The 19,186-nt window shown below is 43.7% G+C and overlaps 3 protein-coding genes across 4 annotated transcripts; 1 reads left to right on the top strand and 2 right to left on the bottom strand.

Annotated features, from left to right (window-relative positions):
* Positions 2,299-5,385, top strand: LOC8055804 (dihydrolipoyllysine-residue acetyltransferase component 4 of pyruvate dehydrogenase complex, chloroplastic). The gene is made up of 6 exons (XM_002462315.2): positions 2,299-3,429; positions 3,513-3,704; positions 3,826-3,913; positions 3,993-4,063; positions 4,179-4,262; positions 5,133-5,385. Exons 1-6 carry the CDS (start codon positions 2,314-2,316, stop codon positions 5,235-5,237), a joined length of 1,656 nt encoding a protein of 551 aa, XP_002462360.2. The 5' UTR covers positions 2,299-2,313; the 3' UTR covers positions 5,238-5,385.
* On the bottom strand, positions 5,440-6,770 carry LOC110432546 (heavy metal-associated isoprenylated plant protein 7-like). 2 transcript variants are annotated; one of them, XM_021453209.1, is made up of 3 exons: positions 6,274-6,770; positions 6,074-6,158; positions 5,440-5,982 (listed from the first exon to the last, which is right to left on the bottom strand). In XM_021453209.1, exons 1-3 carry the CDS (start codon positions 6,283-6,285, stop codon positions 5,807-5,809), a joined length of 273 nt encoding a protein of 90 aa, XP_021308884.1. In that variant the 5' UTR covers positions 6,286-6,770; the 3' UTR covers positions 5,440-5,806. The 2 variants fall into 2 exon arrangements, with proteins under 2 accessions (XP_021308884.1, XP_021308885.1); XM_021453210.1 differs by having other exon boundaries at positions 6,074-6,155.
* LOC8055803 (DNA mismatch repair protein MSH6) lies at positions 6,928-17,534 on the bottom strand. The gene is made up of 21 exons (XM_002460148.2): positions 16,363-17,534; positions 16,188-16,284; positions 15,825-15,927; positions 15,693-15,746; positions 15,529-15,603; positions 15,342-15,410; positions 15,180-15,263; positions 14,797-14,994; positions 14,157-14,662; positions 13,950-14,079; positions 11,345-11,436; positions 10,975-11,147; positions 10,581-10,783; positions 10,394-10,495; positions 9,499-9,661; positions 8,654-8,943; positions 8,437-8,574; positions 8,275-8,354; positions 8,055-8,151; positions 7,832-7,961; positions 6,928-7,701 (listed from the first exon to the last, which is right to left on the bottom strand). The coding sequence occupies exons 1-21, from the start codon at positions 17,243-17,245 to the stop codon at positions 7,454-7,456; spliced, it is 3,915 nt and encodes a 1,304-aa protein (XP_002460193.2). The 5' UTR covers positions 17,246-17,534; the 3' UTR covers positions 6,928-7,453.

Here is a 19,186-nt window from a genome sequence, read left to right as displayed (position 1 = left end):
TACCGTACGGCCATGTTTCCATGGCACATACTGTACGAGTACGATGATCGGTCCGGAATAGTGAGTGATTAGCTGCGCAGCTGCGGCCAGCCGCACTGTTGCGTTTGAGCTGCGTTCCATAGCTCGTGCTACCAGATGTCCAGATTGCACCATAGCTCGTGCTAGCAGAAACGTATTGACAAGACTTTGACTTCACCCGGAGGTTTGGTCTCGCCGCGCGCACGTGGACGCACCACCGCCATGGCTCTGCCCATCAGTTTGCCTGATGCATTGGGCAATATTCTTCTTCGATCCACAGCTTCCTTCTTGCCCTTGATGATGGGGGCGACGATGGTGGTGGACTGATCTGGATGGCCCCGCCTTCGTTCACTACCGGTACCTGGTCCAATAATCCATCGCTACAAGGTCAACATGCACTGCATCGGATCACTACTTCTACTTGATCGATCCAAGTACTACTAGTATATAGTACATATACGAAGGCGAAAGCGATTGACACTTTGACAGTAACCGCCAATGACGCGATGGCGGCCTTCCATCGCCTCAAGACTCGTCTGCCTGTTGGCAACTTTGCAGAATGCAACATTCGTCTCAACTTCTAAACCAGAGATATTTCCGTGATATCCTAAGTTCCTAACATCAATTCGTTAGTCGAATGAACGGGGCCTTACTCTCAAACAAAACCAAGGGGAGATCCACAGTACGTTGACAAAAGCTTTTTGCAAACTTGTTTTTGTCGGTTCTATTATGAAAAGAACGGTCCTTGTGCAATCTATAACCTTGAGATGCTCAATGCATAAAATATGACAACGTGCAAATCGCATTATTTATGAGTTATATTTAAAATTTATATAATCTCATTTATCATAGTCTCGTGAATTGTTTGAGATCAACTTCAAACCGAGACTAAAGAACCGAGTCAAAGTCGAAAGTCACTTAAAATTAACTTATTTTCATTTCTAAAACAAACATAAGTTCAAACAAAACATTTTTCAAACGGACCAATAAGCCAGTTTAGTGAGCTTTTTTTTCAGGACTAACAATAACATCAAGCCAGGAACTCTTAACATAGCCTTTCAGATGGACCTAGCAATAGACACAGGAGAACAGTCTCTAGACTCGTATTTTACCTTCCATTTCCACCTAGTTACTTCATAGCTCTAGAAATTTTCAGGACCTAGTTTGATTACTGTTGTGATTTCGATTTGTGAGATGATTCTATATACCAACTATCAAAATCTCGTTTGCACATGCCGTGACAAAAATCATCTAGTGTTATTGAAGCGGTAGCTCTATGCACTATGTTGGTCTCTAAGGTCTTGTTTAGTTCACAAATTTTTTTTCAAACTGGGTGGATTCCATTACTCAGATGCTAACATGTCGTTAGCAACACATACATGAACGCCTTCAGGGATAGAGCTCATTATTTGCTCCTCTCCCTGATTACATAACAGACCCAATTTAGCTAACTCATGAGCAGCTTGATTGCACTCTCTACTTCTAAACACACACTGAAAGCTGAGAAAACAGGAGGAAACTAAGTTCTTGATTTCAGACACCAACAGGCCCACGACAGAATCATCAAAATCATTGGTAGACACTGCTTGGACAACCATCTTTGCATATGATTCAACAATCAGGTGACTGATACCCAAATCCACCGCTACTTGTATTCCCTGCAGACAGGCTACAAGTTCAGCATGAAACACATTTAGGAGATGATCAACCTTCCCTCGGCCAGTGACGAACACATCGCCCTCGTCGTCCCGTATCAAGAACCCCCAGCTGCCCGACGATAAGTTAGGCAGGAAGGAGACATCACAGTTCATTTTCAGGACCCCCTTTGGTGGTTTGCTCCACTTCTGCAACGGTTGATTCTTGGCGTTGGTTGTATGATACTCCCTTCCCAACATAGTTTGGCTATTGTAGTATTTTTCGTTTGTATTTGCTAATTATTGTTCAACTATAGACTAACTAAGTTCAAAAGATTCGTCTTAAATTACATGCAAATTATGTATATAGTTTTTTATCTATATTTAATGCTATATTCATGCGTCCAAATATTTAATATGACGAAGAATCTAAAAAATTGTTAGGAACCTAAACAAAATCATTTTTATTAGACTGTCCAACCCAACGTGATCAGAACCGTGGAAGAGCGATTGGACGATTAATAGAGTTATAGAGGCAGCAATTGAGATCACGATACAACTTTAAGAGGCCAAAGAGTATTACGGGATAGTTCGAGGGTTTTTTAAAAAAAAATTATTGCTAATTAGCGGGCCACCGTAACCGTAACGATCTCCGCCGCTAATGGTCCATCCATCGGACAAGCTGCGAAGATTTGGATCGAGATCAGACGGACGCAAGATATGCCAGGTCGTACGGACTATTAACGGCGACTGGCTCGACGGGCCCACACTGCAGTGGGCTGGCCAACCTTCACCTAACGCACTGGTTCGTCTCCCACTCTCCCACCTCGCGCCGCCGCGGCGCTCGCCGGATTCCGCCGCCCAGCCCGCGTTCTCCTCGACCCAACCGAGTCCTGAGAGACGGACCATTTCTTCAGTGATCATCCACCAGTGCGCCATGGCGTCTCTGATTTCCCCCTACCTCTCCGTCCCCACCGCCCCCGGGCACGCGCGCCTTGCTGCTCCGGCGGCGCCGCGGCGGCGGAGGATGGCGGTGGTGAGGGCGAAGATTCGGGAGATATTCATGCCGGCTCTGAGCTCGACGATGACGGAGGGCAAGATCGTCTCCTGGACGGCAGCCGAGGGGGACCGCGTGGCCAAGGGCGACCCCGTGGTGGTCGTCGAGTCCGACAAGGCCGACATGGACGTGGAGACGTTCCACGACGGCATAGTCGCAGTCGTCCTCGTCCCGGCCGGTGAGACCGCCCCCGTAGGCGCCCCTATCGCCCTCCTCGCCGAGTCAGAGGAGGAGGTCGCGCTGGCGCGGGCGCGCGCTCAGGCCCTCTCGCAGGGACAAAGCCAGGAACCCTCTCCTCCCCATGCCGCCGCCGCCCCCGTCTCGGGGACACCTCCTCCAGCGCCTGTGGCGGCTCCAGTGACAAAGGGCATCGCGACACCTTACGCCAAGAAGGTCGCGAAGCAGCACAGGGTGGACATCGCCGGGGTTGTCGGCACCGGGCCACACGGCCGCGTCACGGCGGCTGACGTCGAGGCAGCTGCTGGCATCAAGCACAAGCGAAAGGTCGCGCCCCCTCCACCTCCACCCCCTGCTGCTGTTGGCCCTGCGCCACCAATGCCCGCAAGTGCGGTGCTGCCACCAGTGCCCGGTGGCACGGTGGTGCCGTTCACGACAATGCAGGCGGCGGTGAGCAGGAACATGGTGGACAGCTTGAGTGTGCCAACGTTCCGGGTTGGCTACTCCATGATCACTGACAAGCTTGACGCACTCTATGAAAAGGTACAGTTTTCTATTGATCTCACGCGGAGTGTTAAATTTCATACCTCGACCATGCTTGTCTGATTGAATTGAGTTTGGTATAGGTCAAGTCGAAGGGGGTTACCAAGACAGTGCTGCTGGTGAAGGCGGCAGCTGTGGCGCTCACCCAGCACCCTGTAGTAAATGCTAGCTGCAGAGATGGAAAGAGCTTCTCCTACAATAACAGTGTCAACATTGGAGTGGCTGTTGCACTCGAGGGTGGCCTTCTTACTCCAGTATTGGAGGATGCTGATAAGGTTGGTGCTTATTGCAGTGGATGTGTTGCCTGTGAAGCAATGCAGCATTTTAGGATATGAGTGGACTGTCGAGTGCATACAATTTATGTCTACTAAGTAGCTCCAAAAATTTACATGGCAGCTGGATATATATCTGCTTGCGCAAAAGTGGAGAGTGCTGCTCAAGAAGGCACGCATGAAGCAGCTGCAACCAAATGAATACAACTCTGGTATACAACATATCCTTTGTTCTATTGACATCAGCTGTTCACGAAAACTTTGCTTACCTGAAGCGCTGACTGTCTGTAGGGACATTTACACTATCCAATTTGGGTATGTTTGGGGTGGATAAATTCGATGCAATCCTTCCAGCTGGTCAGGTGGGTTTCTTCCCTGGTGTCTGCTGTCTGCCTAGTTAGTATGAAATGTTGATAGAATTGTATTTCTTTTATTAAACACAAGAAGATTGCTTACATGTAACATGGCTATATGCAGGGGGCTATCATGGCTGTTGGAGCATCAAGACCAACTGTAGTGGCTGACAAGGATGGTTTCTTTAGTATCAAGAGTGAAATGCTGGTTAGTTTGTTCTCAGATCTATATCTATAATTTGAGTATACCAAAGCTCTGGTTAGTGACTGTTGTTTAGTATTTCTAGCGTTTTATGTAATTGTGAAGATGAGTTGGTGTATGTGCCTTAGCACATTTCATTGGAAATGCTAAAGCACAGTAGCATGTTATGAAATTTATTTGTGAATACAATAGCTAAACCTTAAAGCATTTAACTACAGTCCCATACCAAAAAGTCTGTGATCAGTCTGCTTATTCCCTAGAACATGTAAGTGAAATCTATTACATAACGTCATTTCACATATCAAATGTATGAGAGACAAGGATCTGGTGACTGTGCCTAAATTTAAGAGGCATAGGGTGTAGACTTGCTGCAGTTTCAGATTCATGCTTCTATGTTAGCATGCTTCTGATTTTTTTTTTTGGTATCTAAGTTGGTTTTTATATTAAATTCAGAATTGTGTGTTGTGGTCAAGTTTTGTTTGGTGATATCATTCACGATAAATCAAGAATTAGAATGCTTGGCATCCTTATTTACTAGTGGTTAACTGATTATTTTCTGTCATAAGTACATATACTACTGACTCCTAAAATTAGAATTGGACATGCTGATCTCCAATGATGTGTTACAAATTTTGTTTGTAAATAAGAACTACTATTCTAGATCTATATAAGAATATGTGTACAACACCACACCATCCTATCCTCAAAACAACAACAAACCCTTTTGTGCTGAGCAAGCTTGGGTAGGCATCATATTCACAGTACAGGGACAAGAAAAAAAATACAGCACAATCTTGGTACATAATAGCAACCAATTTTCCCTGCAGAGATGGTGTTCAGAATCTAAGTAAGTTGATCCTATCATTTATTTTTCAGGTGAATGTTACTGCTGATCACAGGATTATCTATGGTGCTGATTTGGCAGCATTCCTGCAAACATTTGCAAAGATTGTTGAGGATCCTGAAAGCCTCACATTGTAAGGAAAGTTTCATACAGCTGTTCTCAATTTTCTGTATTCACAATTGGAAGAGAATGCCAATATAGATAATAAAGAGATACCTTTTGATGTTTTCTCCAATTAGAGAAATTTGTGTACAGTTTATACAGAACTCAAAACCTGGATGCTCATTTTCAATTCGCATTTATCGTTTCAAGAAACCATTAATAGTATAAACACTTGGGTAGCATTAATAATGATAGAGGATGCTTCCTGTACAGTATCTTGTTTGTGTCTAACTGGATGATACTACTAATTCGCAAGAAATTCAGCAAAATCATTTTTTCCTGTTTTGAGCATAGTTAAAGCAAAAGAGCATAGCCTCTCTGGTTGCATCAGATGGACTTTTAGAACGGTACTGAAATTTTCTGGCTACTTCAATAAGCCGCCTTACAGTTACAGAACAAAATGATGCAGGATTCCTAAGTTACAAGAAGGTAAAACATGCCAGGCACATGCTTACATCCTCTGAGGCGGGCCTGCCTTGCCGTTGCTGAAGAGAATGACAAGCAGGCCTAGAGCTCCAGAGCACGCAGTGGTGGCGTGGCTCCTTCAGGGCATGTGGCCGGGGGCGCCCTCTGGGGCGGGCGGTGAGACCTCGCTGACGTCGAGGATCTCGACGCGGCGGTTGGTCCGCTTCCTGATCTTGATGGCCACGTCCTGCGGGCTGAAGACGCCGCACACTATGACCCGGCCGTGCTTCTTGTCGATCAGGTGGCTCTCCAGCTCTGCAAAAAAAGTCCAAAAATAAAAGGTTCAGACAAGTCTCCCAAACAGAGGTTTCAGGCGTCATCACAGAAGGGCAGCTGGAGTGTCTACCTTGCATCTGGAGGAGCGCCCTCCTGATCCTCTGGTAGCACCCGTTGCAGTCGATGTTCATCCTCAGGGTCATGCAGTAGGGCTGCTGCAGAGTACAGGGCACACGTCAGTCACTAACTGCCTCTCAAAGTTTCAGCTCTCGAAAACCATTTTGCTAGGACTGACAGAACATAACATAAAACCATCATGGTAGCACTCACCCTGTAGTCCATGGAGACAGATCGAGGAGCTCTTCTCCCCTTGGCGGCGAGGCGGCGACGCGACGGCGACGCGGCTTCGACTGGCCGGAGGCGAGGTGCAGAGTGTGAAAAGGCCCCAGGGAGAGCGAGGACTGAGAGTTGTTAAGGGCAGCCAGCAGCGGAAAGGATGGGATTAGCGTGCGAGGCGTGGCTTGATGCTCGCTTTGGTGTGCTTTGCTTTGCTTACTGCCCCGGCTTGACTGCTTGTGAGCCTGATCTTTTATGGTCACTTCACTCGAGTGTGATTCATTCCCGTGTGGGCTCGATCGATGTGCTTTCTGGGAATCAGATTCTGGGGCACCAGCAGCGCAGGCTGGCTTCCATGCAGTGCCCTTTCCGCTTCCACACAGCTTTTGCTACGCCTGCTGTTCTTTGGCTTGTTGATTTGGACGGAGGACCTGCCTATATGCTTTCGCATTTTTGTTACTCAGATTCACCGACCCCTACGAATCTACGATATATGCTTTCACATTTTTGTTACTCGCTTTAGTAAGATTAGATTATTGTACGAGAAGGCTATAAAACATTGGAGTTGGGCCTATTTGGGTTGACGGTATAGCTCAATTTTTCGACTAAATGCAAAATTTTCCAGCAAAACACCTCTAAAGCGTGAACTTTTCAGAATGCAAAAAAGGCATTAGAGGAGCTAATCCTAAGTTGGCTTGCAACTTTGCAAAGAGTAGTCTGATTTACATCTTCTAGAAACCATATAAACCTTTCATGTAGGTTACAATCAGGGATGTTTTTCCACGTCTCAGATTAAACTGAGCCACATCTATCCTCTAATCACTCAGCCGGTTAGCACTGATCCAACACCCTACCGAGCTCGAACAAACCAGGACAGACCAGTGTCCTAGGGCTTCTGGTAGGAGAATCAGAGAGCGCACAAAATTGCTGGAAGGGATAGTAAGCTGTAGACGCTGAATTCTCAATCCACGGCTCATCAATGAATCCTGACACATCTGATGGGATTGAGCCTAACTCGCTCCCACACTGAACCTATGCGAACGCAGTCCTCGGTTGGAACCCGTGTCCACAGAATTTTCTCCCCTCAATATGACGCCAATCCAACAAAAAGAAATGCCACCAAGGTAGCAAAATAGGCGATCTCTACCAAGGGAACATGCTATGTAACGATTGCCTAACTTTCCACAGCCTTTACCTTGGCACGCTTCTGCACTTCACGGAGCATGCTTATACTCGTTGCCTGGTCTTCAGGACGACAAGGCCATGCCTTCACAATGCAGAACAAATCCCTGATGGCAGAAAACACGTCATCGCTCTGTGCACTTACATGCTTATCTTTGGTCATTTTGTGTCGCTTCCCGTAATTGGCCTCAAAGTCACTTGACTTTTCATTTGCTCTTTGAAGCACTGAAGTAGGTATTCCTGAGTATCAAGGGCAAAGACAGCAAATGAGCATGGAAGTATGTGTCAGCGTAACACGGCCTTAGGGAAAAGAGCATTTGAATTCAGAGCAGGAGACATGTAGAAATGAACACATTAGCTTGATAATAACCTGCCAATCGAGCAACATTTACACCATAGCTTTTAGGGCATGCACCAGGTGTTAATCTATAAAGGAAAGTTACTTCTTCCAGACCTCCTTCTCCCTCAACCACCTGGCATGCCATATGGCACAGTGATACCTGCAATGTTCAGTATTCATATATGCAGGTTACAACGTTGGATAAAGTTGGATTAAGAATCAACAAAAAAAAGATAAGGTATGTATCAATTACCTTGGTATCCTTGCGTTCCATAGCTAACCTATGGTAGTGTGTAGAAAACAAGCCTAGACACTGCACCTGATGAACTAGATATTCCAGAACTGAGGCCCTGTTGTAGCAAGGGCGAGTCAGTGATCACATAGTGAACAGTAAAGGTAAATGAGACTACAAGAGAATGAATAGATATCAGGAGTAGGCAGCAATCAATGTGATGATCAGTAATTAAACTTACGCAATAGCTTGTCCATCAGAAGTCGATGTACCCCGTCCAAGCTCATCTAATACCACAAGAGAATTCTTGGTAGCTGATGACTGAGGCAAAAGTTGCACATGGTTGAGAACATACAAATAAAAAAATATATATATGTCCACATATATCGAAGGAAGAACTTACAAGCACCGAGGCAGTCTCCTCGAGCTCCACCAAGAATGTACTTTGGCCAGCCATAATATGATCCCTTGCTCCCATTCGAACAAAGATACGGTCAACAAGAGAAAGCTCAAGATTTTCTGCAGGAACATCTGCTCCAATCTGGCAAAGAATATGAAATCAGTTGCCATGAACAAGCAATGCTGATATAGTGATACACATGATAGAGATGGTGGATTACCTGAGCCAATATAATGGTAAGACAAACTTGGCGCAGGAGAGTTGATTTACCACCCATATTTGGACCAGTAAGAACAATAAAGCTGGGATTCCCTGACCCACCTATCTTAACATCATTTGGTACAAATGAACCCTTGCCTAAGGAATCACTTCGTAGAATGGGATGTCCAAGATTTCTAGCATGGAAAGTAGGAGTATCTTCTTGGCCATTTGATTCTTTGATAGTTGGACAGCAACTTGGTCCCTCAAAATAACCACTTGCAATAGCAAGACTTATCAATACATCAAGCTCTGCATGATAAAATCAAAGGCAACATTTAGAGTAGAAAATCTACCTACACAATGAATCTGGTATAGCAGCTATGTGTCTTTGTTAGAAGCACAGCTAGCATTCTCTTTCAAAGAAGTACAGCTAGCATGATAACAATTCTTTACTAGTCATGCATCAATTGACATACGGGTAATATTTCATCATTAACCAACATCATTGTTACTTGTTTACGCTTGACAATAAGGATTTCCATATAGTAGGTCACACAAACACACCTTTTGGAAGAAGGAAACAAGTTGATATATAATTGGCAGGTGGTCAGATGGTCTATGCAAAATTGGTAACTTGTTTTCAATAAATCCCTCCAAAATTAGTAACATAGAACATCAAACAAATTCTCAGTATTTTCTTTCAATAAAATAGCAAATCAGGGGAACAGTAAAATAATGAGCAATTAGGAAGAAATATCATAGATGTATAGAACATTAGGAATATTGCTAACCTATGGTAAGCTAAAACTGATGTAATAACTACAGTGCAAGAGAAAAAAAAAACAATATTGCATGAAGCGTTACCAGCAACAACAGAAACCAACTGCCTCCACTCAGTGTGATGCTCAACAAATAGCTGAATCAGATTCTGAAGAATGCCTTTCAATTTTGATTCTTTCTCTGACTCAGCCTTTGAAAGTTCTAATATTAGTTCTTTCAGTTCTGGCGTCCAGTACCGAAAGAAACCCTGGTTGGAACATTTAAAATGTCTTAGGACTTCAATTCTTAGTTTGAATCGAACATCTATGAACCATATTCAATAAAATTGCCATGTGTTCAGGCAAAGTAAAACAAATATGCAGTAGCTTAGCCCAAAAGATGAAAGAAAGAGAAATGAAATTGAACCGCTGGGATCCACGCAGTCATTGCACATACAGGAATTCAGCAATAGTTGATAAGTAGTCAATTCTGACCATTAAAGTGTCTTGTTTTGCGGCTCATTTCCAGATCAGTTGCTGGAAGGAACACAGATTTCAAAACTAGCCCCAAGCAAACCGTCGAACTCCATTTAATGTCAAAAACAGAGGACTGAACTTTGAGGCATGACGATAATGTACCTAGTTTATGCACAACAGCACAATAATTGCAACTAAGCATTTAGTGTTTACCTTTTTAAGGTTATTAGAAAGCATCATTAACACCTTGAACTACCTTACAGATTACACGGTAGTAGACTAGTAGTAGTAGTAGTAGTAGTAGTAGTAGTAGGTCACACTATTTGTAAAAGAAATAACTGAATAAGATTCTGAAGAATGCCTTTATGTTTTTTGGTTAGTAGTAATAAGTAGTAAGATACACACTATTTGTAAAATTAGTAGATATATATTAGCAAACCAAATGTATACAACAGTAGTAGCTCAGTTAAATGATACATTTATGTACTTATTTACAATTAAGAGGGATAAAACATTGTGATCACCTTTTTTGTAGACTGCAACTCATAGTTTCTGGGAACTGAACCTCCCAGACTCTCAGGCACTTCAATTAGGTACATATCTTTTCCAACATCAACATAATTAACCTGAACCATTGTTGATTAATTGTTAATTGGCAAAGAGACAACTAAATGATGCAGAACTTGAAAAAGAGGCACAATGTAGCACTACCGATGCAGGTCTCAAAAGCTTTCGTTGCTCCTTCAGGTACTCTTTTAGACTGGATTTGATCTCTTCTATTGCATAGCAAGTGGCATCATATTCAGGATCACAACCTTCACAAGGAATGATCCGACCATTCCGGTCTGCTTCTGACCAATCAAATGCATCTCTGAATCGGTCTAAAATAGATGAGATATCTGGTAGGCCTTTGCCTGCAAATAGTTATTCACTTGCAAGGGTTACCTAACGCATTAAATTCTATTATAGTAACCTAAAGCAGCCAAACAAAAAAAATAAAATGAAGACAAAAGGAGCAACATATGGGCGCACCAAAAAAACTAATGAGAAAATGCATTAGAAATAGACATATGTTATGGAGTACTAAAGAAAGTTGCTATTCTACCTGGTGAGAGCAAATCATTAAGTTGAGATCCCTCTGTGCATATCAATGTACTAATAGAAGAACATGCATGGAACATCTGCTGGCACCCCCGAAGTGCAGCAGTAAACTGTTGAAGCAGTCTCTTTGATGCATCTTCATAAACAACAACTGATGAACTTCTCTTGTTTTCATCACTGCACAAAAAATGTAGCTTGAGTCATTCAGGTTAGACAAAGAGCCAAAAAAAATTCAAAGATCCCAAAGTACAAAAGCAAGACAGTATTCTGATGCTAAACACAAGGAAATAGTTTACAGCAACCAAAAGGTGCAGCAATCCCAGTGTATTGCATCAGATCTCTACTGATATACAATATATAATTCAACAAATTACCAGCTTGAGAAAAGGCGTGCAAGCAGGCGTTCCATGTCAGGGAGCCTAGACAAATCCTTACGGAACTGGGCAGCATAATCTTGGCCAACTCCCTGAAATGAAGATGATTCAAATGGTAATGCAAAATCATAGGAAACATGGTCTCAAAATAAAGCTCTGTGCTGCTGTTTTTCTATGTAGATTACAAACATATGTATAATCAGACCGTACGTGTTACTCATCAGTTTGAAATGTCTGGAGTTTTCCTTTGACAATTCATAATCTGTCACGTTTCAATATGTAAAACAGTAAAACTAAGGTGAATGACTTAGTATAGCCCCTGGTTGTTCTTCAAGCCACGAACAAAGGAGACTGATAAGCAAATATATGTAGATAGAAAATAAGCACTTCAGGCCCTGATTTTAGTTAGATTTAAACAGACAGCCAAGCCCAAAATAAAGATGGCTTATTCAAATATATAAGACTAGCAAACATGCCCACGCGTTGCAACAGGACATACAGCATATTGTGTGGTCCTAAGGCCCATAATTAGCTAGCTATCTCATTGGATTTAACTGGGCTTGACCCAACCCTATTTTAATTAAATCCTAAGGCCCATAATAAATGCTAACTACAACAAAAGATTAATCCCAATATCCCATATAGGCAATTGTCTAGAGATTGACTCAGCTTAAATAGGTGGCTACGTCTACATCTTTTTTTTTTAGAGAACATGCGCTGCATGTATTTCATTAAGCAGAGGAAACAGTTTACAATAAAGTCTAAACCGGTAATCCGAAGATTACCGCAGGAGAACCTCACAACACGCACACCGGAACTAAAACAGAAGAGACATTAAATGAACTACAGAGGGAGGGCTTGGTGGCACTGCCCAGATCACTGGCCGTAGGCCATGATCGCCCTCAGACCCCTGAAACCAGCCGCCATCCAGAGCGACGCTTCATCCAAGATATCCTGAAGAACAACGGCCAGTTGTCTTGAAGATCTGTCGAAGGTCCTCGCGTAACGCTCTTTCCACAGGTTCCAGCCAACAATGAAGAACAGAGAGTCAAAGCCTCGACGGATTTGCTTGGGTAGTTGTTTTCTCGAGTCTGTCCACCAGGTCATGATGTCCTGCTCTTGAACAGAGATTACATGGTGTAGACAGAAGGTTCTGAGGCATGCGGCCCAAACCTCACGGCTGAAGATACATCCCAAGATGATGTGGTCCAAAGTTTCAGGCAATTGGTCACACATGATGCACAAGTTGTCATCCTGAAGGCCATGACGCCACTGCCTATCTGCTGTCCAGCACTTCCGGTGCAAAGCAAGCCAAAAGAACATCTTAACCTTTGGGGGCGCCGACGTTTTCTAAATCAGCCGAGCTCCCAGAGGCGTGGATCAGCCGAGGAACATGGCGCCGTATGCCGAAGCAGCCAAGTACTGATGAGAGGCAGCAAACCTCCAAGCGAAGGTGTCAGGCGTCCCTGGGAAAGCTGGACCTGCTCAAGCCGGCGACACAGCCCGATGAAATCAGTGAGCAATCCCATGGTGCGAGCACCAGTTACATGATGCACCCAGGAATGATTGTGCATCGCCTCAGCGACGGTAACGCTCCATTTACGCTTCGGCACTGCCTCGAAGACTGCAGGAGCAAGAAACCTGATGCTTGAACCCTGGATCCAGTTGTCTGTCCAGAATAGCGTTGATTCGCCATTTCCCAGAAAAGAGATTGTTGCAGCCCTGAAGAAAGCAGTGGTCACGCCTTGTTCCTGATCTTGCAGGTTGCTCCAAGGGCGTCCCTGGTCCACCCGGTTTAACCAGGGCGCAGCCTCAATGCCAATCCCATATAAATGTGCTAAGTGCAATTTGTGAGGTTATAAATGTGTGATAAATAAATAGGTGGCTACGTCTATATTGGTTGTGAGGTTATAAATATAAGTGCCAAGTCGAGACGCACATGGGCTTGGGTTCGGCCGACCAGGCCACCAGATGAGTTGTGTGATGCCAATGAAGGTTTTGCAACTCCAAACTAAGTGAGAGATGATGAACCAAGGAATGGAAGGGTATGAGGGATGACCGTGAAAGCGAGACCAGTCAAAGTGAGTGATGGAAGAAGAGGGGTGGGAGGGAGGGATGACGGACCAAGGGATGGAGGAAGAATTTCTTTGTACTTTAATATCAGGTATATATACTTTAATATTAGGTATAGATAGTAGCATTTCCAAATAATCTTAGGAATTAACAGAAAAAACTTGCGGAAAAGATAGAAGCTGGTTAGCGATCAAATTTTTTTTTTGGAAATAGCTGATTACAAATCATGATTAGTATTGAAGGTGTAATGAAAATCCGTGTTTTTATTCATTTGCAAAGAAGTAATAGTGCTGTCATTCTGAAGTAGAATATTTTATATATATGGAAAAAAAAGATAGAACGGCAACTTCATTGAGATATTTCTCAAAGTTCCCAAGATTTAATTTCCCACTGTGAACAGCAAGAAGAAAAGGAAGATAATTTGGTGTTTATGGTGCTCTTTGTATCCTGTTTTTTTTTCAATTAGTGAATACCACCCTACTAGGCAGGATGAGACCCATAATTTAGGAATATAATTCCAAAAAACACAAACCTTGAAAGTAGCAACAGCACTTTGACGCCGTAGTATTGCGCTGCGATCATACAATGGCTTCGCGATCCACCGTTTGAGTAACCTCTTTCCAAATCCAGTAACACAATGATTCAATTGTGCATACAGGGTCCTGAAGAATATATATATTAGCACTTAGACACCAGAATTTGATTTCTAAAGAAAACAGATAGTTCCAAGCAGCAATACCCTGAGAGGCCACCAGTTCTCATATTTTCTAAAAGTTCTAGATTCTCCAGCGCTGCTGCATCAAGTATCATATTCTTTCGGATATTGTTGATGAGCCCCGAGCATGCAAGTGGCTCAAACTCAGCAAATGGAAGTATTTTGTCATCCAGAAGGGTTTGCCTTAAATAAAATAAGGAACCTCCTAGAGCAGAAAGTGCATATGTTTTATCACCTGCTCCAATTAACTCACATAATAAGTTAGGCAGACAGTTCACACAGTCTTGAATGTCATCAGCATCGTTCTGTTTATCGGCTGAGCTGTAGTACTGCTTTATCTCATCAATAGTCTTTGCTGCGTCCCAGAATTCTGTGGACGGAAGTAGCTCATTTATTAAAGGCTTCCTTGTGTTGTTCTTTAATGCCTTCTCAGTTTCTGGACTCAGCATTTTACCAGGCTTTATAATTTCCACAGGCCTCATTTCAGACAAAATTGAACACAATCCATGGCGCTCTGGATCGTCTTGGAACTGTAAAAGCAACAAATACAAGTGTAAGAGGCTACACCAGCTCCAAATTTGCTTCTTGAGCAATTTGCCTAATTTGATAATAGTTTTCTACAATTTAATACAAATGGAAATGGACACAGGATGTAAGCACTAACCTGTCCTACAATAAATTTGCTTGTAGAAACATCAACTATGCAAACACCAATGGTACAAGTTTCTTGGCTCTTCTTTGAACTTTGTTGGTGACTTTCAGTCACAGACAGGAGGTATGAAGGATCTGGGTTTGCCAGTAGGTGCTCTCCTTCTATCAGTGTTCCTTTTGTGACCACTGCACATATTTCACGCCTGACAACCTTCAGAGAGTAAAGCATTATCTTATGCACACTTTAAATTGTTTTGACAGAATAAGGAAAGAAATATTGCTAAACTTTGCAATCTAAACTCAGCAGACAACTTTGAGATTATCACATTTGCATGTTCCCATAACACAAGTGATTAACTTCCATTGATACCATGGAATGATGGAATCTAAGCATACCTTGTCCTTTATACCCATCTCCTTACGCCTAAGTTCAAGCTGCTCAGGTGTTTCAGTCTGCTCCACAACCAGAACTCGATAACCCTGCAATGCAATTAATGCTATTACTAAAATGCAATTATGTGTGAAATTAAATGAGGAAAATACCATAAATAAGTTTACCTTCTCAGCTAATTTCTCCAAATTCACTGATAAATTCTTCTCTGGGAATCCACAGTGAGGCTGTTCACCCTAAAATAACATGATTGAATACAGACAGTGAGTTTTAGATAATACGAGAAACACGGATCCGGATTGCTCAGTAATAGCAGAAGAATCAATAAGCATAAATGTGAGAAGATATTCCTGCCTTCATGTACTGAAGATCAAGGTCCTTTGCCCCAACATGTGCATCCATCTCGAATAGTTCGTAGAATTTGCCCATCTATTCAAATTCACATTACATTATTATTATCACTGAATGAAATTGTTGCATTTAAGTGCCCAGTAACCTGTGGAAAAATATAGATGTACCTTGAAGAACAGAACCTTATCCATGTGATGTGATTTAAATTCCCACCATTGTCTCTGTTTATCAATTGCCAAGACTTAGCATTAATACAGGTTGTGCCACAGAAAATGAGGTTTATTAACATGAACTTATACCTGCGCTCCTGTCAAACTCTTCAAGAACTGGGGTGGCAATAAAAGAGTTTTTGGATCAAAGCCCGGGCTTCCAGGACGTCTGCCTTTTGCGTCTTTGCGCCCCCTACAGTTCCAAAAAGAAATGCATAGCCCCTAAAGATTTAATCAAGCATACCAATTCTTTGCTTTCATTAGAGAATGAGAGGAAACACGTTTCTCTAGACCAAAGAGAAATAGGACAAGGCAATAAAGTTTCTAGTCGATGCATGTGAAAAATGTATGCTCAAGAAACACATTATAGCATACTAAGATTCAAAAAAAAATTGCAGCATACTAAATTTAGCATTGCGAAGAAACGAATCATCTAGCAATAAAAACACTCACTCTCCAAGGAATTTGAACTTCTCAGCATCCCGCTGCCCAAAGCGCTCAGCTGCATCCCCAGTAAGAGCAGTGTAGTCATTTCCCGTAGTTTGCCCTTCTGTAACAAAAGCAACCAAAATCAAAAAGAGGGGCAGACAAACTCAAGCCCATCAACAGTTGAGATTCCACTACTTACTCTTGCCACAGCTCATTGGCACTTCTGGGTCAACTTTTCTTGTGGTATTAACTGCTTCGAAGGTGAACCTTTTAGCAAAATCCAATGAGGCCACATCCACGTTTTTCCTCTTCTTCGAAACTTTTGACCCCGACTCTGATGTCAAACCAGAGCTCAATGTCGATGGCGTTGAACCTGACACCAGCAAGGAATTCTTTGGCTTTCCCTTTCGTGATCGCACTGCGACAACTTCCTCCTCATCTTCCTCATCCAGCTCCACCTCCTCAGAATCATCCTCCACGACAGTATCCCTCTTCCAGTCCTCGTCCTCAGTGGAATCCCCAGCGCTATCCTCTGCCACAGCCGGTGACTTTGCCACCGAGGTATCAGACATCCGCCGGAGACGCCGCAGCTTCCTCGCTGGCGGCGGGGTCGAGTCCTCAACGGCGGCTTCCCACTCGAACTTCTCCTTCCCGAGATCGACCTCCTCCTCGTCGCCGTCGTCGTACTTCACGCGGTGCCTGCGGGAAGCCGCGTCGTAGGCCGCCACCCTCCCCTTGTACCACGCGTCGTCCAGCGGCCAGTACACCCGCAGCCGCCTCCCCACCACCTCCGCCGCCAAGGGCGCAGGCACCGCGGCGACAGCATCACGATCCTCCTTATCCTTCTTTCCCTTCTTCTGTTTCTGCGGCGGCGGCAGCTTGGGAGGGGGAGGGGATACCGCGGCAAGCGGGGACCTCGTCCTCGCACTGGGGTTCAGCGGCGACGGAGAGGGCTTGGACGCGCCGGGGCTCGGGCCCGAGGGGGACGGGGAGCGGGTAGGGGAGGAGGAGAAGAAGGCGGTGATCTGGCTCTGCTTCCGCACGAGCGGCGAGCGGCCATTGCTGGCTCGGCGCGACGCCATTGCGGTGGGGAGCGAAGGAATGGGTGCTGCTCTCCTCTCCTCTCCGCGTCCGCGGGTTTAGGGTTTTGTCCTTTTGCGGGGGAGGGATTGATGGCGGGAGGGGATTAGTAGGAGCTAGGAAGGAGGCGGGTGGGCGAGGGAAATGGGCAAATGGCGCGGAGAAGTGGCGGGAAAGGGAGGAGGTGGGGGTGGGGAAGGAGGGAGCGGGGTGACACGTCAGCGGCCACCGGAGGCGGCGAGGGCGCTGCGGCGGAGCGTGGGGGATGGAGCTCGGCGCGGGAGGTGGTCAAGGGGCGCTGACATGTGGGCCCGGTTCGACGGTTCTACTTCTGTAGACTTTTCAGGACCACTGGTCACTGGTCAGTTTGACGGTTTATATTTGTGGCGTTCCAATTTTCTTTGGTTAATGGACAAATTGTGTTCCCAATGTCATGTTTAAATTTCTCTTTCGAGATTGCAAATCATGGTTAGGCCTTGTTTGACAACCACAAACATTTCAACTATTGCAAGAGTCACTAGTTTCTCACTTTTATGCCTAGCAAGGAAAAACGTCAATTAACTAGTTTTAGGTGATTATGATTCCTGTCCTCTTCTATGCTAGCAACTACAGTTTTCAATTAATTTTTTTAAGTGAAACGAGTTAAAAAAGTATATTTAAGTTATTCTCTGTCTACAAAAGGTTCTATCTTTTAATAATATTTTTTAGAATCAGAATTGAGACTATCAACCAAACAATTTCATGAAGTGGGTTTTTATTCATCATCTAAAAAATTTTTAGAGAGAATCTAGATCCAAAATGTTTTCATGAAAATTTAAATCCCTATCAAATACACATTTATATTTCTATATAATAATATAAATCTTTGCATGTTGAACGCATGTATTATTTTCTTTCTATAACCACGCTATCCATGACAAGAAGGTTGCCCACATGTGCAAAAAAACTCCATAAACCAAAGTGATGAGAAACCAGAAATAGACCTCTCAGCCTGGCTTGAATCAAATTTGACTTTCCCGTAGAGCTGATTTCTTCATGAGCCTACAAAACCCAAAAAAATTAGGCTTGTTTGTGGGCTCTCCATATTGTAAGGCAATCTCTCCATGGCACGAGCTGCACATGTTCATCATTTAGCTGCACTTTAATTTATCTCAATCCATGCATTTTCATCATTTGCTCCATAAATAACTTAACAGAAGCTCATGGAAGCCATCAACATAACTAAATGCTAGGGCCAATCCATATGGAAAACGAATTCAAAAGTTTTACCAACAAAGCATGCGAATAAGAAAAATCTCTCTACCTCGTACTACCTTATACCACAGATCACTTCTCTCGGTAGTCAATACAAAATAAAAGTTCTCTTTATTTTTATTTATTTTTTAGATGAGAGGAAACAAAAGTTTACACACAAACGGAGGAGACGTTCACTGGTGATTACCGAGAGTCCGCGAGACAATAGTCAGTCGTAGTCCGGGGCTAGGTGGGCTGCCGCGGCGGGGTCTAGGGTTGATTTTTTATTTGAGAAAAACACTGTTAAATAGAAGAAAAAATATGGCTTATAAGGCAAGTGAACGGATTTAAAAACTATTAAAAACTTTTGAAGATTCTCCATCACATTGAATCTTCCGACATATGCATCAAGTATTAAATATAGATTAAAAAAACTAATTATATAGTTTATCTATAATTTGTGAGACAAATCATTTAAGTCTAGTTAATCTATGATTAGATAATAATTATCAAATACAAATGAAAGTGCTACAAATTAAACTAGGCCTTAGCTCCACTTCGACTTCCATTTTTTTTTTTGAATTTCCCCTTCCAGTTGTCGTAGCACTACGGGGCCCTGCACCTCAACACGCCGGCCACCCAAACACCGCCAGCCATCGCCGCGCATGCCGCCTCCATCCAGCGGCCAGCGTGACACCCCGCCCCAACCG

The sequence above is a fragment of the Sorghum bicolor genome, chromosome 2 (assembly GCF_000003195.3).
Source record: "Sorghum bicolor cultivar BTx623 chromosome 2, Sorghum_bicolor_NCBIv3, whole genome shotgun sequence".
Classification (NCBI taxonomy): Eukaryota; Viridiplantae; Streptophyta; class Magnoliopsida; order Poales; family Poaceae; genus Sorghum; species Sorghum bicolor.
The sequence above is the reverse complement of the archived record's forward strand: the minus strand, read 5'-3'. Positions and strand labels throughout refer to the sequence as shown.

Coding starts and splice junctions, on each gene's coding strand:
- LOC8055804 (XM_002462315.2), top strand. CDS start 2,314: ATGGTCCATCCATCGGACAAGCTGCGAAGATTTGGATCGAGATCAGAC. Junction 3,430..3,512: donor TTGACGCACTCTATGAAAAG/GTACAGTTTTCT, acceptor AGTTTGGTATAG/GTCAAGTCGAAGGGGGTTAC. Junction 4,064..4,178: donor CAATCCTTCCAGCTGGTCAG/GTGGGTTTCTTC, acceptor GGCTATATGCAG/GGGGCTATCATGGCTGTTGG.
- LOC110432546 (XM_021453209.1), bottom strand. Junction 5,983..6,073: donor GGCGCTCCTCCAGATGCAAG/GTAGACACTCCA, acceptor CTTTTTTTGCAG/AGCTGGAGAGCCACCTGATC.
- LOC8055803 (XM_002460148.2), bottom strand. CDS start 17,245: ATGGCGTCGCGCCGAGCCAGCAATGGCCGCTCGCCGCTCGTGCGGAAG. Junction 15,264..15,341: donor TGGAGAAATTAGCTGAGAAG/GTAAACTTATTT, acceptor ATTGCATTGCAG/GGTTATCGAGTTCTGGTTGT. Junction 14,080..14,156: donor AGAACTGGTGGCCTCTCAGG/GTATTGCTGCTT, acceptor TATATTCTTCAG/GACCCTGTATGCACAATTGA.